This window comes from Megascapheus bottae, chromosome 11, assembly GCF_031878675.1.
Source record: "Megascapheus bottae isolate mThoBot1 chromosome 11, mThoBot2.hap1, whole genome shotgun sequence".
Classification (NCBI taxonomy): domain Eukaryota; kingdom Metazoa; phylum Chordata; class Mammalia; order Rodentia; family Geomyidae; genus Megascapheus; species Megascapheus bottae.
This window is the reverse complement of record NC_143519.1, coordinates 20,922,752-20,940,728: the sequence shown is the minus strand read 5'-3', so window position 1 is coordinate 20,940,728 and position 17,977 is coordinate 20,922,752. Positions and strand designations below refer to the sequence as shown.

Here is a 17,977-nt window from a genome sequence, read left to right as displayed (position 1 = left end):
AATGTTCCAAAGCTTTATTCAAGAGTCATATGTGAAAGTGTCTGAAGTTATTATTTTCATTATAATTATTTAAGTAAACTTGATAGGTTTCAAAAATGGCATTGTCATTGTGTAATGGCATTGTCATTGTGGAGAGCACATCTGTGTACCATATTTAATGTGATAAGGAGTGTTTACACGAGAGTAGAATTGAAGAACTATTTTGTTATAGAAGTTCTTTTCCTTAATAAAATAATATCTAACATTTGTGATTCTAATACCAAGGTATGAAAAAATGGCATTTTTTTCCTTTTTGACAACTTTGCTGTTACTTAGTGTAATTGAAACTTCCAGTTCAGTATCTATATTTTGCTTTCTTTGTCTATGTTACCTATGTAACACTTTGGCTCTGCAAGTCTAATAAGTAAAGATGACTGGTTTTTCTTGGGTAGACAGCATAGTCAGGGTTCTGAGCTACAGCTACAAGATGTTGCCAGTCAGGAGGTGGTAATTTAGGGCAGGCTTGGAACAGTGCTAAAAGTAACTATAAAGCACATAAAAGTTCACATTATGATTACTTGAATCAAGAATTTAGAGGTTGATTAATTTAATTATTCAAACCGTGGTGTTGTGCTGTGTGTGGGAAGAGTTATCTTAATGTGAGAAATTATGTTAGTTATGTTTATGATACTTCTGTTAAAAGTTATACATTTACTGACAAAATGTTTTCCTAGTGTCACGGACTAAAGCATATTAAATTAGCATTGTAATAAATCATCTGCCACTTGACTTATGTAGTTTTTATGTTTTAGAACCATTAGTGGCTACTTATTGGACAGATAGTCTACTTCATAATTTCTGTTTCTAGTTCATGAATTAGAGTGGGAGACATGTATTTATTAGATGTCTCTCTATGCTAGTGTCTATCCATGTTATCCAAATACCATTTTACAACTAACTGTGTGGAGATTTGGGCTGCATTCAGAACCGATAGGTGAATGCTGATGCACAGAAAGCCAACTTTACAAAGTTTCTGAGGGATAAATGGGAACTTGTATGCTATTCTTTCTGAAATCAAGACTCTATGGTAGTTTTGCAACATCACAACACTTAAAATGGCATTTGTACTAGTAATGACACTTCTTTGGAGGACTGTTTAACATTGTGTTTCTAAAGAGAATGAATGAATGAAGAGTAATGCTGAACACATAGTTTCTTTTCAAACTGAGATTCTAGTTTAAAAGTCTCTTGAAATAAGTACTCTTTTTTCAATATGTTAAGGACAAATTATAATCCCTCTTTGACATATCACTTTATGATATTGACTCAGTTGGCTTGCATATAGTTATCAGCTCCCGAACAATGATCATTTCAAAGGTCATCATAAATGCATAAACCCTCTACTTAGGTTTAATTTCTGACTTTACTTTTCCTAGCTGTTGTACATCTCCACACTTTAACAGTTCCCCTCCACCACCTTCATTTTGTCATTGGGGATAAAGACATTATCTCATAGATTTATTGTGAAGATTCAGTAAGTTAAATGATCAAAAACTATACTATATTGCTCCTACTGACTGAACCATTGAATGATGAAAAACATTTTTTTTTTTTGCCAGCCCTGGGGATTGAACTCAGGGCCTGAGAATTGTCCTTGGGCTTTCCTCAAGGCCAGCTCTCTACCACTTGAGCCGCAGCACCATTTCTGGCTTTTTTTCTATGTATATGGTACCAAGGAATCAAACCTGGGTCTTTGAAATGCTAGACAAGCACTCTACCATTAGGCCAAACTCCCGGTCCTAGAACATTTTTTAAAGGTACACATTGATGGCCAGGAGCGTAGCCTAATGGTAGAATGCCTGCCTAGCATGCACAAAGCCAGAAGTGGTGCTGTGGCTCAAAATTGTTCAAGGACAGTGCCCAGGCCCTTGGGTTCAGGCTCCACAACTGGCAGGGGGAGGGAGGGAAGATATACATTGACTCATTTTACACTTTTCTGTATTTTGGAAAACAAGAATATTATACATTTTTAGATTATTTTGAACAGTCTATTTCCAGTTATAGATTCAAGTACAATCTAGATGATATTGTGTTTGGGTTCACAGGATAGTTACCTTTCTTTGCAGTGCAAATATAGTATTTGATAGATACTATATACTATATAGAGGTCCATACAAATTTGAATGTGTTTGGAATTATAAAATCTTTAAAAATTTATAATTAAAAATATAAGTAACATTGCATTGATTCTTTTTCCTTTGTTTTCTTAGCTTCACAACGAAGACGATAATTCTGAATCATCTGCTTCAGAGCAGCCGTCCACTTCAAACTCAACACCACAAACTGTGCTGACTGCCCCTTCTGCGCTAGCACCTGAGACAGACTCCTCTCCTCCACCATATAGTAGTATTACTGTGGAAGTGCCAACAACTTCAGGTAGGAAATTGCTTGCTTCTTGTGATTTTACCAGTTAATTTTTTTGACATTATGGTTTTATGTGCTTATCACGTCTGTTAATGAGCTTTTAAATATATCCACATAATATACACACACATATACTACACAGATACGCACATGTATATATCTACATGCTTATAACATAACATTAATGATGATGAAGGTGGTGGGGCTCTTAGGGCTGGATGTGGCTGGAGGGAAAAGTGTGTACATAGTGCTTTTGAATACATTCTTGAAAGCAGGGCTGTGAATATTGCTTGTTAACTGCTTTTTTCTTCATTCAGGCCTTTATAGAGAGATAATTTTAGAGCCAGGCACCAGTGGCTCATGCCTGTAGGAGGCTGAGATCTGAGGATTGAGATTCAAAGCCAGCCTGGGCACAAAAGTCCATGAGACTCTTATCTTCAGTTAACCACCAGAAAACTTTTAAGTGACACTGTGACCCAAAGTGGTAGATGCTAGCCTTGAGCTGAAGAGCTCAAGGACAGCGCCCAGGCCCAGAGTTCAAGCCTCACAATGGACAAAAAAAAAAAAAAAAAAGGAAGAAAGAAAGGATAATTTTACTTTCTTTTTCAATAATGTTAAGCTACTTAATATGTTGATGTATATACTATTAGAATTTTTGTACACTAGTTGGTTTTTATCACTTTGAATACTATGGTAATTTTCCAAGTCTGATAAATTCCAAATAAAGTATAAATCACATTTCTAAAATAATTTATATATGTACATTATGAATCATTTAAAAATAAGTATTAAAACATTTTAATGAAAATGAAACTTTCACTTTTTCTTTCATATTTATTATTCCATAATTAGTACAATTTACTTGTTCAACTCATGCCAACTTTCTGTGTTTACTATTTTTTTTTTAAACTTATTTGTTGTTGGTCAGTTGTGGGACTTGAACTCTGGGCCTAGGTGTTGCCCCTGAGTTCTTCAGCTCAAAGCTACTTACTTGAGCCACAGTGCCACTTCCAGTTTTCTGGAGGTTAATTGGAGATGAGAGTCACGCAGACTTTAGTGAGTCCCTGGGTTGGCTTTGAACCTCAGTCCTCAGATCTCAGCCTTCTGAGTAGTGAGGATTATAGGTGTGAGCTTGCTTGCTTGCTTGCTTGCTTGCTTGCTTGCTTATTTATTTATTTATTTATTTATTTATTAATTATTTGTCATGGGGCTTGAACTCAGGTCCTGGGCACTGTTCTTTTTAGTGGTCTACCGTTTTGAGCCACAGTGCCATGGTTTTTGGTGGTTAATTGAAGGTAGTTGAAGGTAAGAGTCTCATAGACTTTCTTACCTGGGCTGACTTTGGACTGTGATCCTCAGATCTCAGCCTCCGGAGTAGCCAGGATTATAAACATAAGTTACTAGTGCCTAGCTTGGTTACTTTTTTTTTTTTTCTTTTGGTGGGTCGGTCGTGGGGTTTGAACTCTGGGCCTAGGCACTGTCCCTGAGCTCTTCAGCTCAAGGCTACCACCCTATCCCTGGGCCAAGGCATTGTCCCTGAGTTCTTTAGCTGAAGGCTTACTGCCCTACCCTTTAAGCCACAGCACCACTTCTGGTTTTTTAAAGGTTAACTGGAGATATGAGTCTCACAGATTTTAGTGCCTGGGCTGGAACTGAACTGAGATCCTCAGATCTTAGCCTCCTGAGTAACTAGGATTACAGGCATGAGCCACCGCACCCAGCATTTTTTTTAAATGTGTGAAAAAAATCCAGTATTTTCTTCATCAAGTTCATTTATTTTTTTATTAAAGAATTTATTAACATTGATTTTTACATCATATTTCAAATGACATGTTTAACAAACAAGTGTTCAAGAAGGGAATCTCTATATACAATCACTGGCACTTAGTTTTTAGAACATAATCAAAATTAGGCTAAGGGTTTGTATATCAAAAATACATATTAATTTATGAAAAAAATGTCTATAGAGTCATAGGTTTTTATGTCTATGTAGTTATGTTTATATTTCCAATACCTTGTCTATAACATTGGATATGCAAATATTGAGTCCTCGCTCTTGTACTCTTTGGATCTAATAGCCACATATTGAGGATACCATGTGCCTTTTGTTCCTTTGGTCTTGACTTGTCTCACTCAACATGATTCACTCAAGATTCATCCACTTCCCTGCAAATGCCATTATTTTATCTTGTCTGTTGGCTATGTAGAATTCCATTGTGTGTGTGTGTATATATGTGTGTGTGTGTGTGTGTGTGTGTGTGTGTGTATACACATATATACCTCACATTTTCTGTATCCATTCATCTGCAGTAGGGCATCTGGATTGTTTCCATTGCCTGGCTATTGTGAATAATGCAGAGATAAACATAGCTGAGCAGGTGTCCTTATCATATCTTGGGTTATGATGTTCAGGGTAGATGCTCAGAAGTGGTATGGTGGGATCGTAGGGAAGGTCAATTTTCAGTTCTTTAAGAAACCTCCAAACTGCTTTCCAGAGTGGCTGACTAATTTACAATACTATCAGCAGTGTAGTAGGGTTCCTTTTTCTCCACAACCCCGCCAGCAACTGTCATTGTCTGAGTTCAAAATCTTGGCCATTCTTGTTGGGATAAGGTGATATCTTAGGGTTGTTTTTATTTGCATTTCGTTTATGACCATGGATGGTGAACATTTTCTCATATGCTTTTCTGCCATTTTAATCTCTTCTTTTGATAAGTCTCTCTTTAGTTCTCTTGCCCATTTAGTGAATGGTTTGTTGGGTTTGGGGGGGGATTAGTTTCTTGAGTTCCCTGTAGATACTGGATATTAAGCATTTGTCAGATGTATTATTGGTAAATTTTTTTCCCCAGTTGCTTGGCTGTCTCTCTACTTTTGCGACTATGCTTTTATCTATGCAGAAACTGTTTATTTTTAGGTGGTCCCATTTATCGAGTCTCTCTCCAATCTGTTGTGACCATGGGATTCTGTTCAGGAATCTTTTGCCTGCCTGTGCCTATGAGTTCCAGTGTTTCTCCTACTCTTATCATGTAGCAGTTTCATGGTTTCTGGTCTGACATCGAGGTCTTTGTTCCACTTCGAGTTAATGCTTGTGCATGGCGAAAGGCTAGGGTCAATTTTTAGTTTTCTGCATGTGGCTGCCCAATTTTGCCAGCACCAATAATTGAATATACTGTGTTTGTTCCACTGTATATCTTTAGTTCCTTTGTCAAATACAAGTTGACTATAGGTATGTGGTTCTATTTCTGGGTCTTCTATTCTGGTCCACTGATCTTAAGTTCATTTATTTTTTTGTGCAATTTCTGAAAAATCATGATCTCCATGAAAGTGTCTTTACTAATAAACACTAACAAATGTATATTCCTTTTGTTTACATATAGTTTATATGTGAGTGTTTTGGTGCTGAGAATGTTACGCATAGCTTCATGCATCCTTGGCAAGCACATTACCACTACCTTTAGTCCCTCAGGCAATTTATTTGTTGATTTCTATCAGTTCTGTTTATTTAAACATCTTTGAAGATTATTAAGTTTTATTCTGAATTTTCATCAGTATTTTCAAGTTCCTGGAATAAGGGATAATGAATTTGCTACCCTAGTTTTGTTTTCCTTTTTTTCACCCTCCCTCCCTTTCTCTTCTTTCAAAGTGTGCTACTTGGTTGTTCTGTACGTGGCAACTCACTTAATTTTCCTGATTTACAAGAAATTGTTCAAATTAATGTATTTTTCTGAACATGATATAATAGGAAAAAGAACTAATTTCTTTTTTTGTGGGTAATGGGGCTTGAACTCAGTCTGGATGTTGTCCCTGAGCTCTTCAGCTCAAGGCTACCACCCTACCCTTGAGCCAAGCCCCACTTTGTTTTCTCAAGGTTAATTGGAGATAAGAGTCTCTGGTCCTTTTGTGCTCAGGCTGGCTTTGAACCTTGATCCTCAGATCTCAGCCTCCTGAGTAGCTAGGATTACAGGCATGAGCCACTTTGCCAGCAAAAGAACTAATTTCTTTGTGCATACTAATAAGCATATAGACAGGGCTCATTTTGCAAGAGATTCACTTCTCTGAAACTCATTTTCCAAATCTTCTTGAGGATTTTTTTTTAAATGTTAGTGTTTAGTGTAATGGGCTTTCTGCTTATAATAATTACATGATTAAGGTAAAATATATGATAGTAATAGTATTTTATATGGTATAGAGAGCTTAAGACAAAGAACTGTAATCACAATAGTAGTCTTTAGTGTGCCATTGAAGATAATTAGAAGCGGGTGCCAGTGGCTTAGTCTGTAATCCTATCTACTTAGGAGGGTGAGATCTGAGGATCGTGGTTCAAAGCCAGCCCAAGAAAAGTAAAAAACCATCAGAAAACTGGAAGTGGCGCTGTGACTCAAGGCATAGGGGGGTAGTCTTGAGCTGAACAGCTCAGGGACAGCACCCAGGTTCAGAGTTCAAGTCCTATGACTGATGAAAACAGAAAACAAGAAGAAAATAGAATATGGTCATGAGTATGAAATTCCATGCAACTATTTTTAATTTTTATCCTTTAAAATTTTTTTTTGCTCAGATACAGAAGTTTACAGTGAGTTTTACCCTGTGCCACCTCCCTACAGCGTTGCTACCTCTCTTCCTACATATGATGAAGCTGAGAAGGCTAAGGCTGCTGCCATGGCAGCTGCTGCTGCAGAAACATCTCAAAGAGTAAGATATTAATCATTTCCTTTGACATTATTAGCTTTGTTATTTGATATAGTTCTGCAAATATAAGCATGCCTCTTCACTGTATATAAATACATGTCAGTTTTGGTAAGAATGGTGTTCTTTCTAGTTATTCCCTGGGTTCCTCATTTCCACTGGTCTCCCCTCTATTCCAACTCAGCTTGTGTTGTTTCAGGCCTTGCTTGTACCCATACATAATCTTTTTTTTTTTTCTGCCAGTCCTGGGTTTGAGCTCAGGGCCTAAGCACTGTCTTTGACCTTTCTCAAGGCTAGAGCTCTACAAGTTGAGCCTCAGCACCACTTCCGGCTTTTTTCTATGTATGTGGTACCAAGGAATCGAACCTGGGCCTTTGTGCACGCTAGGCAAGCACTCTACCACTAGGCCAAACTCCCAGCCCCATTATCATTTTTTTAAATTGTGAGCCCAGGCATCCATGTACTAGCTGCCCATTCTAACTCCATCTGGCTATCCCCACCTAATAATTCTCTTTTTTTTTTTTTTTTTTTTGCCAGTTCTGGGCTTGAGCTCAGGGCCTGAGCACTGTCCTTGGACTTTCTCAAGGCTAGTGCTCTACCACTTGAGCCTCAGCACCACTTCCAGCTTTTTTCTATGTATGTGGTACCTAGGAATCGAACCCGGGTCTTCATGCATGCTAGGCAAGCACTTTAACCACTAGGCCAAACTCCCGGCCCTAATAATTCTCTTTTACCTGGACTTTACACCTACTCACCTTAACTGCCCATGCACTTCTTCCTTTACGTATTTAAGATTTCATGGTCTATCACTGTGAGGCATCTTTTTATCTTTTGTAGTACTTTGCCAATTCTTTAGGAAAAAACTCCCAAGTAAATAAAGTATACAGAAATAAAATATAAGGGTGCTCATGTCTGTGATCCTAGTTAGTCAGGAGGCAGAAATTTAAGAATCATGTTTCAAAGCCAACTCCAATCAGGAAAGTCTATGAGACTCTTGTCTCCAGTTAACAATAAGAAAACCAGAAATGGCACTGTGGCTTCAAGTAGAGTGCTAGCCTTGAGCAAAAGAGCTCAACAATAGCACCTACACCCAAGTTCAAGCCCCATGATGGACAAAAGAAAAATAAAAAGATATAAGGGCTTCATAGCTTTCTTCGTCCATATTTTAACATATCTCATCCTAAAAATTTGGAATAGTTGAAGATTTCTCCTGCTCTTTCTTTCTCATTAATGGATGCTTGTTCTGGCTATCTCTGTAATGTAGAGACAACAGGATGCATGTGTGTTATTCTGTTGCCAAGTAAAAAGCAGACATTATAGGCTTTTGACTTTATTATTTGTATGTTTGCTTCAAGCTTTAGAGGTCTTGTTTCAGGTTTCTAGATTCAACTCAGTTTCTTCAGATAAAGAAAAACAAACTCTTACCTGGGAAGTTAGGATGAAGTGAGGAAAGGAGAGGGAAGTGCTTTCCTGTCTTTCTCTGGTTCACTCTAATCACCCATACAAAGCCTCATGCTGTTACTTTATTTATTTATTTATTTATTTATTTTTTTGCCAATCCTGGGCTTGAGCTCAGGGCCTGAGCACTGTCCTTGGACTTTCTCAAGGCTAGAGCTGTACCACTTGAGCCTCGGCACCACTTCTGGCTTTTTTCTATGTATGTGGTACCAAGGAATCGAACCTGGGTCTTCATGCATGCTAGGCAAGCACTTTAACCACTAGGCCAAACTCCTGGCCCATGCTGTTACTTTAATATGTCATGTGTGGTCATATTTTAGGACATTAGTACTTTCTGTGAGATATGTACATAGTCAATGATTTCACCTTTTTAAGTCTTTGTTGAAGTCTTACCTCGCTGAACCTCTGTCAAGGTTTGTTTTTTTTTTTGTCTTGCTGGGAGTTTGAATTTAAAACTCTTACTTGGCTTGCTTGCTCTGCTGATGCTTTTCTACTTGAGCCATATCGTTAGCCTCTCTTTTTCCTGATTATTTAGGAGATGATGTCTCAGTGTCTTTCCTGCACAGACAACCTTCAAACTGTGATCCTCCAGATCTCAGCCTCTTCAGTAATTAGGATTATAGGTGTGAGCCACTGGTGCTCAGCATTACCATATTTTAAATTGCATGCTTAACTATTGTATTCACAAACTTTTCTTCTCTTCTGCTTCCTTCCTCTGTGCTCTGCATCCCAATTCCCCCCCTCACCATTTCCCTTCTCCCCTCTCTGCCTAGTTCCCTCTTCCTCCATCTTTCCCTCCCTCCCTCCCTCCCTCCCTCCCTCCCTCCCCCACTCTTCCCTTTAACATTTCTTTTTCTTCTTCCTTTCCACTCCTCTTCCTCTGTCTGTCTCTCCCTCCCTTCCTTCCTCTCTCTTTTCCTTCCTTCCTTCTTTCCTACCTTTCAATAATTATAACCGTAACTAATTATCATACTTTTGTTTATTGACCAATTCCCCTGATTGTAAGATAGGCTCCAGAAGGGCATTCATAATTGTTTTATGTACATTGATGACCTATCCTGAGGATCAGGAGGCAGACCTATGTAGAATGACTGTTTCAGTAATATTATGCAAAATTGGAACCAGTCATTAAAATCAGGTTTTATATATGTTCAGAGAAGTTCTTTATACTTATAAGCAATTAATTAAAATAATTAAAATGTTAATATGTTATTACTGTACTGGGATTTGAAATTAAGACTTCACACTTACTAAGTAGCTGTTTTACCACTTGAGCCATGCTCCAGCCCTTTTAGGTTTATTATTAGCATCTTTGTGCAGTTTGTGTGCGGTTGGCATTAGACTGAAATATTCTTTTTTTTAAAAATATCATTCTTTTATTTATTTATTTATTTATTTGCCAGTCCTGGGCTTGAGCTCAGGACCTGAGCACTGTCCTTGGATTTTCTCAAGGCTAGAGCTCTACCACTTGAGCCTCAGCACCACTTCCGGCTTTTTTGTACGTATGTGGTACCAAGGAATCGAACCCGGGTCTTCATGCATGCTAGGCAAGCACTTTAACCACTAGGCCAAACTCCTGGCCCTAGACTGAAATATTCTTATGGCCATTAACTATGAACCTCCTACATACTTGGAATTATAGAAATTTAAGATAAACCCATCTAGTCTATTGAGATGGAGTTTTATCAGATTTTACCTTTGCTGATCTCAAAATATGATCCTTGTGATTTTGCTATGATAATTTCAGCAGAAATGATTTCAATATTTTGAGACTATTAGTAGAATATACTAGAATATTAAGGATGTAGATATTTTTCTAATTTACTTTAAAATTTTTACATTGTGTGTGTGTGTGTGTGTGTGTGTGGTGCATGTGTGTGTGTATGTATGTGTCTGTGTGTTTGTGAGTGTGTGCGCCCATGTGCATGCCAGTGTTGGGGCTTGAACTTCAGGGCTTGGGCCCTGTCCCTGAGCTTCTTTTCCTCAGACTAGGGATCTTGATTTCCACTGGTCAGGAAGAATGCCCACACCTTTGCTATGAAGGGAAGATGTGTGTTTTTTTGTTTTTTTTTTTGAGGGTCTCTCATTAGGTAAGTATCTAGAAAAAGGCAGCCATTTCCTAAAACAGTCCTCTACTGATGTACATTTATATTGTGTCTAATCTTTTTTTTGTTTTTTTTTTTTAACAGTCCTGGGGTTTGAACTTGGCCTGAACACTGTCCTTGAGCTTTTGTCTTGCACAAAGCTAATACTCTACCATTTGAACCACAGTGCCATTTCTGGTTTTTTTCTTGTATGTGGTAGTAAGAAATCGAACCTAGGCTTCATATATGCTTGCAAACACTCTACCACTAGGCCACACCCCCTGTCCCTGTGTCTAATCTTTTGTGCTTATTAGCTTGTTGTAATAAATTACTTTTAATATTTCACTCTGTGTGTGTGTGTTTATGTGTGTGTTTGTGTGTGTGTGTGTGTGTGTGTGTGTGTGTGTGTGTGTGTGAGAGAGAGAGAGAGAGAGAGAGAGAGAGAGAGAGAGAGAGAGAGATACTGAAGTCTTGTGCTTATTAGTCAAGTGATCTGTGACTTGAATCATATTCTGTCATTTTTGCTTTTAGTTATTTTTCAGGTAGTCTCCTGCTTTGCCCTAGTTGATTTACCTAGCTATACCTCTCATGTAGTTACAATTAGCACCATACTTCGTTTGTTGAGATGGAGTCTTGCTAACATTTTTCCCGGACTGTCTTTTTGACCCGGTTCACTCTGTGTGTCTGCTTTCTTGAGCAGCTGGACTTAACAAGTCTGAACTTCCAGGCCTTGCCAGTATTTTATTTCTTGTCACTAGGAATTTGTACAGTATCTTATAAAAACTGAAATTAATGGAACAGAGGATATTTCTTAAAGGAAAAGTAATTTACTTCCTGATTTTTTCAGTGTTCAATCCTTGACCACATGATTCTGTAATACTATGTTCATAGTGGTCTGAGTATGTTGACCTCATAGTGGCCAAAGACAGTCTCAAGCAGTTCATACTATAGTAGACAGTGTGGGGAGTGGTGGTGGCATGGCTAAGGACCAGAGCAAAATGTGTCCTCCAACTCCTTTGTACAACTACTTAAGGATAATAACAATTTAAAAAAAGAAACATTTTATAACCCCATCCTCTGGAGACAAAAGGAGATTTGGGGAGCATACATTATATTCAAACCATAGCATTCCACCTCAGTGCTTAATAGGTTCATAACCATCACAGTTCAAAACTAGGCCATAGCTAGAGGCTCCTTAAGTCTTACCAATGCTATCTTATTCAGAACTATAAGCTTACAGTTTCTACTGAAATTAGAAGCAATCTCTTATTTGTAAACTCATGTAAAAATTTAAACTGAAAGCAATACTTCTAAAAACTTAACTTCTAGGCTTCTACCAGAATTTCCCATATAAGTTCTGCTTAAAGTACTTTCTCCAGCACACATTTCCCAACAGAGACTTATTTACCTTTTGGTGGCAAGGAAACAGATTGGAGGAGTGGAGTGTTTACATTAGGGTTATAAGAAGCAAAAATGTTTATTTTTTATAAGTATTGCCAAATGGCAACCCAGAGATTGTACTAATTTGTATTCTACCACTGATTATGAAAATTCCTGTTTTTTCCATTTGGCACTAAAAGCAGCAGTGTCATACTGCTGTCTTCTTAGCACCATTTTTTAAAATAAATTTAGCTTTATTCAGCTTTTTTTGTTTTGCTTTTAACTTTTTCAGAGGTGCCCTTGAAAAGTAATATCTGCTGCAGACCTTGCATTCATCTCATTTGGTTTATACTACCAAATTTTATACTCTATTGAGAACATTGGCTCTTTTTCTTGTATTGTATGTAGTCTATACTGGCCTACAACTTAGCCATTCTCCAGCCTCAGCCTCCCATGTTCAGGGATTTCCAGGTGTGTACCCTGGATACCCAGCGGAGGACATTAGGTTTTACTGAAGCATTCTTACTCTTAAGTTTAAGATGACATTATAATTACTTTAGTAAGGTGTATTGAATTACATGATTTTTAGAATCCGGAGGAGGAGTGTCCACAAAGAGATGACTTCAGCGATGCAGACCAGCTGCGAGTAGGGAATGATGGCATTTTCATGCTGGCATTTTTCAGTAAGTAATCTTTCCAAACTATTTTTTTAAATAAAAATGTTTATTTAAATATAAGTGTTTTTATAGCAACATATTAGAAAAAGAAAACATAGCTAGCATGTATTTACCTCATTTAAAATGAAAGTTTTTTTTCCTGATAGTAAACTAAAAATGAAGACAAATCTTATAATTTTAAAGCACTTAACTGCAACGTTATAGCCATTATGCTAGATGCTGATCAGTAAAGGTCTAACTAAATTTAAGCTAAATTAAATTGAAGCTAAATAAGACTGAGTAAGACAAATGCTGCAGTGCTGATATAGATTCAAGTTGTAGGAATATACACACATACACATATCCTTAGTCCTAAAAAAAGGCTATTTTGGCAATCAGGATGATGTCATTTGAGACCAAAAAAAGTATATAACTTATTTGTGAGAATTGTGCACAGACAAATTAGAAGCTTAAGTAATGTTTCTAGCATCTTATAATATTTAAATTAACATTTGATCTTTAAAGTACATTTAAGCTCTGAGAGAAGTGCTTACCTTAGAGTAGTTCAGGCTCCAGGTTCAGTCTCCTGATCTCTAGAACTAAATACGGAGAAAAGAAGCTAAATGAACTCTACTAGGGAAGGCTGTGTGATAGGGTTTGTTATTTCAATCCTTAAACCAAAGATTATCAGTAACTCACTGAATGATATGAAGAAACTCAATTATTTAAATAACTCAAATCTATAATAGAAACCTAATATTCATTAAAAAAATTAGACTATGATATGCTTAGTTTCTGCCCTAAACCTATAGAAATGATCAAGCTTTCTTACACTGGTGGATAGAATGATGATTTAATTCAATTTAACCATAAGAATTATTTTGATGATAAAGGTAAGAAATGGTTGGCACATCTAATTGTAAAAATAGAAAATGGTACTTCATGCAGTGAGTGACTTTCATTTCTGGATGTTATTTAACCTTCCCATCGTTGGGCAGTAGTAGATTCTTGCATTCCTCTTCATGTCACCTGCTAAATAGAGGTGGGGAGTGGAGTGGGGCCAGCAGCAGTATTTTTCTCTTTAAATTTCCTAACTGATGTGCAGGTTGTCAAGCTGCTTGTGTTATATGCAACACTTAATCTCCAACTGGTTTAACTCTCAAGTTCTGAGTCAGGGAAACATAGCTACAGTGAAAATATAATGAATATTTAGAGGACAAATAACTACTGTTTTGTTATTAGTCTGATAAAGTTTAGTTTTTATCTTAGTTCTAATTCAGGCAATAACTATATTGTTATAAACTTTATACTTTGTTTTGAAAAGAGTAACGACAGCATTACTTCCTTTAACGGTTATAGCTTTTGTTTTGTTTTAGCCGTACAGATTATTTTACCACTTTTTTCTTTGTTATTGCTAGTCCTGGGAGCTTGAACTCAGGGTCTGAGCACTATCCTTGGGCTTTCTCAAGGCTAGTGCTCTGCCACGTGAGTTATATCACCACTTCCAGCTTTTTCTTTTCAGGATAGTGGATAGAGGGATTCATCAGATAATGAGTACATTACTTCTCAAACCTTGATACCCCTTTTCATGTTTTTATTAAATCTTAATTAGGAAAGATTCTAAGTTCACTGTACTGTATGTAGTTTATTATTAATAACTACTTATTTGAAATTGTAGCTGTTATTTTTGTATTACTATATTTCACTGAACCACCATACCTTTAATCTTTTTTTTTTTTTAGATTTGAAAGCATTTTACCAGTGCAGCTATGGTAAATGTATGATATTTTAGACATTCTAGAAGGCTTTGTTTTTGACTAGAGTTAGTATACTAATTAGTATAAATGTATTCACTAACAGATTATATATTATGTAGATTTTTTTGGTCTACTTACAGATTATACACTATAAACAAATGATTTTGCTTTTACTAAATTTTTATCAGTCCATGTTTCTGTAACACATAATTTTATTCTTCCTATTTTGCAAATAAGTCAATGAAATTGTGTCTTTTTATTTCATTTCCTGGGCTTAGAACTTATTTTGATAAGTATATGTTTGTAATTACTACCCTCTAGTGGCTATTTTTCAAATTGCAACTTGTTTTATTTTCCGTGCTATTAAACATGCTCTCAATCAATAGGGACTGTTGGTTTAAGAAAGGTCTAGACTCCTCAATTCAAGCCCACAACCGACCAACAGATAAACAAATATTTATTGAAATGAACTCCAGGCAATGGTAACAGAGGATTTTTGTTGTTGTTGTTGTTGTTGCTGATTTTCTTTTCCCTGTCTGGTTTGTGTCTTAGGAGGGTAAGGAGGGAAGGAGGCACAGAATTGCAGGGAACAAAGGGTGAACAAATGCCATAGTGATACTCATTAGAGTTGAAGATGTACTGTGTAACTCAGAGGAGGGGATAGGAGAGAGATACTGGAAGAGAGTGAGAAAAGGGATGACACTGGCCAAAAAGAAATGTACTCATTACCTGTAACCCTTCTGTACATCACCTCCATAATGTCAATTTTTTAAAAATCTAAAATGTTACTAAAACATAAAAGATAAATAAAGAGGTGTAGCAATAGATGTTCCTTAACGTAGTTTATAAGATAAGTGTTTTAGGTTATAAAACTTTGCAAATAAAATAGCAATAATTAATTGTATTCCAATGAAAGCCTTTCATAAGTTTAATTCTTGCTTTCTTTATTGTCCATGTTTTGTGTCTGTCTTTTACTTCATATAACTAAAAAAATCTATGTTCAATTCGGTAATACTGAATTTGGTATATATACATTTATGATCTTTTAAAGAGCTACCCCAAAGTGCCTCATATACATGCTTATTTGGATTATCTCTCGTACTATTTTTATGACATTTTTAGAAAAATAGGATGACCCTGTTCATCAGTTAATTAAACTCCAGGACTATGGTTTGGTTCAATGGATAATTGACAGCCTATGAAAATGAACTTGAACTCTAGTGCCTTAAAATGTAATGAACTATTTGACTCTGTTTAGGAACTGTTTCTCCTAAGACTCAGCCTTTTCTGTCTACATTGTGTGACAGTCCTGTCTCAGCACGCCCAGGCTGTCAGTAGTCTCCTATATTATTTTCACTTTAGACATGAGGAAAGCATTATTAAAGAGAAATTAAGTTATTCCTAACTTAAGAATTGGGAGAATATTTTGAACTATAAATTCCAAATTGTAAGCAATTGTAAAGCTATTCTTCCAAAGCAACTACAAGTTTTCCTTTATGTCAAGTTTTCCTTTATGTCAACAGTAAATGAGAGTATTTGTCTCTGTGTTTCCTCAGCAGCAATTGATATGCACATTTTGAGGGGTCGGGTTGGGGACTTGAACTCAGAACCTCAGCACTGTACCTAAACCTCTTTGGGTTCAAGACTAGCACTCTACCGCTTGAGCCCACCGTGCTGCTTCTGGCTTCTTCTGAGTAGTTTATTGGAGAGTCTCATAGACTTTCCTGCCTGAGTGGGCTGGCTTTGAGCCACAATCCTCAGATCTCAATCTCCTGAGTAGCTAGTATTACAGACATGAGCTCCCATGCCTGGCTTGGACATTATTAATTATTTTAGATATTCTGGCTAGGTGTATTGTGAATCTAAGTTTAATTCACATTTGGCCATCTTTAATTCAAGAACTTTCCGTATATGTGAAAAAAACAATTGCTCTGTTTATGTGAAACTGTTTCATATAGCTTTTAGATAAGGGTATATTTTGTTAAACCAGGAAAGTAATGAATCCAGAAAAGTATTATACCTTAAGATATTTGTAAAGATTTGCATTTCATAGTTTTCTCTTCCCTCACCCCAATAAAAGCCATTGTAAGCTGATCCTTTAGGATTGGGAATTACATTATGGTCTAGGTTGTACCTGATTAAATTATTGCAGGTACCGATGGCTCACATCTGGTAATTACTTGTTTCTCGGGAGATAGAGAGTGGGAAGATTGTGCTCTGTGCAAAAAGTTAACAAGATCCTTAAGTAAATGGGACTGGGTGCTGTACCTGTCACCTCCCACTATTTCAGGAAGTGTACATAGGAAGATTGTGGTCCCTGTGAGTCTAGGCAAAAAGTGAGACCCTAAACTAGAGCAAAGGGGCATGATGTGTGACACAAGTTGTAGATCTCTTGCCTAGAAAGTGCAGAACCCCAAATTAGAAACCCAGTATAGAAAGAAAGCAAGAAAGACAGACAGACAGACAGACAGACAGGTAGACAGGTCACCCACTAGTAGCATTATAGAATTGATTCCTCTTGACCAAACGGACAGGAAACTAAGCTTCTCCATTTGTTGACATATAGCAAATAGTTTGCAAAAGGTAAATTGTAGTAGTCTAAGAAACTGTTAGCTTTGTAGAGTTAAAAGTAAAGGAATTACTGTATCCCTTGAACAATGAAATGTTATGTCTCTGTAATTTTGTTTCCAACTTGACATTTATAATAACTGTTTCTGTTGTTTTTAGTGGCATTTATTTTCAACTGGCTTGGATTTTGTTTGTCCTTCTGTATCACCAATACCATAGCTGGAAGGTATGGTGCTATCTGTGGATTTGGCCTTTCATTGATCAAATGGATCCTTATTGTCAGGGTGAGTGTCTTAACAGTTTTCACCTCCCTTATCCAAAATGTAAACGTGTGAACTTTTCTGTATGGGTCATAAATGTTCACTTTATGCACATGTATTCACCCAGTTGAAGACTCCCACTTCTGTTCTTAAAGTAGTATTTGTGGTATGAGTGTTTTATAACTTACGTTTAGGAGAGTATTAGTGTAGCAGAGAAAAATAATAAATAATAAAGAAATTTGAGTTTGACTCATCTTTTTTCTCTCAGTGTTTTCACCTTAAGTTACTTAATTGTTCCAAGTATTGCTTTCTCTAATAGCTGCCCCACAGTATTGTATGGAATATGGAAAGTAAAGCATATTGCCCTGTTACACCAATACACTTATTATGCCTAGTATTGTGATATAATGTAGGGATTCCTAAAATCAGATAAAACAAAAAACCTCTTTTATTTAGTAACTTATTATGAACAGAATGAACTTAAGTAGCAATCAGATCTCAAAAGTATGTCCTCGACATTCCTTCTACGTTTCTTGTTCCTAGAAATCACCTTCTTGCCCACTTTTTATTGATTGCAAGGTAGTATGCAGGGAGACAGTGATGAGTACTTTACTTTTTCTTGTCTCAGCAATGTTCTAGCTCTAAAATCCTTTTCTGTAACAATGGTAAGGAATGAGTACCCTCAACTTAGTCATCCTCTACCTCTTGAAAGGTCTCTTTCAGGCTGC

General features: G+C 36.7%; 1 protein-coding gene across 1 annotated transcript in view; it reads left to right on the top strand.

Annotated features, from left to right (window-relative positions):
• Positions 1-17,977, top strand: part of Ndfip2 (Nedd4 family interacting protein 2) — a 61,638-nt gene that overhangs the window by 33,313 nt on the left and 10,348 nt on the right. The window contains exons 2-5 of the mRNA XM_090341979.1: positions 2,250-2,415; positions 6,959-7,092; positions 12,598-12,691; positions 17,149-17,273. Coding sequence (XP_090198105.1) covers positions 2,250-2,415; positions 6,959-7,092; positions 12,598-12,691; positions 17,149-17,273 — 519 coding nt within the window. The remainder of the gene's footprint in view (positions 1-2,249; positions 2,416-6,958; positions 7,093-12,597; positions 12,692-17,148; positions 17,274-17,977) is intronic.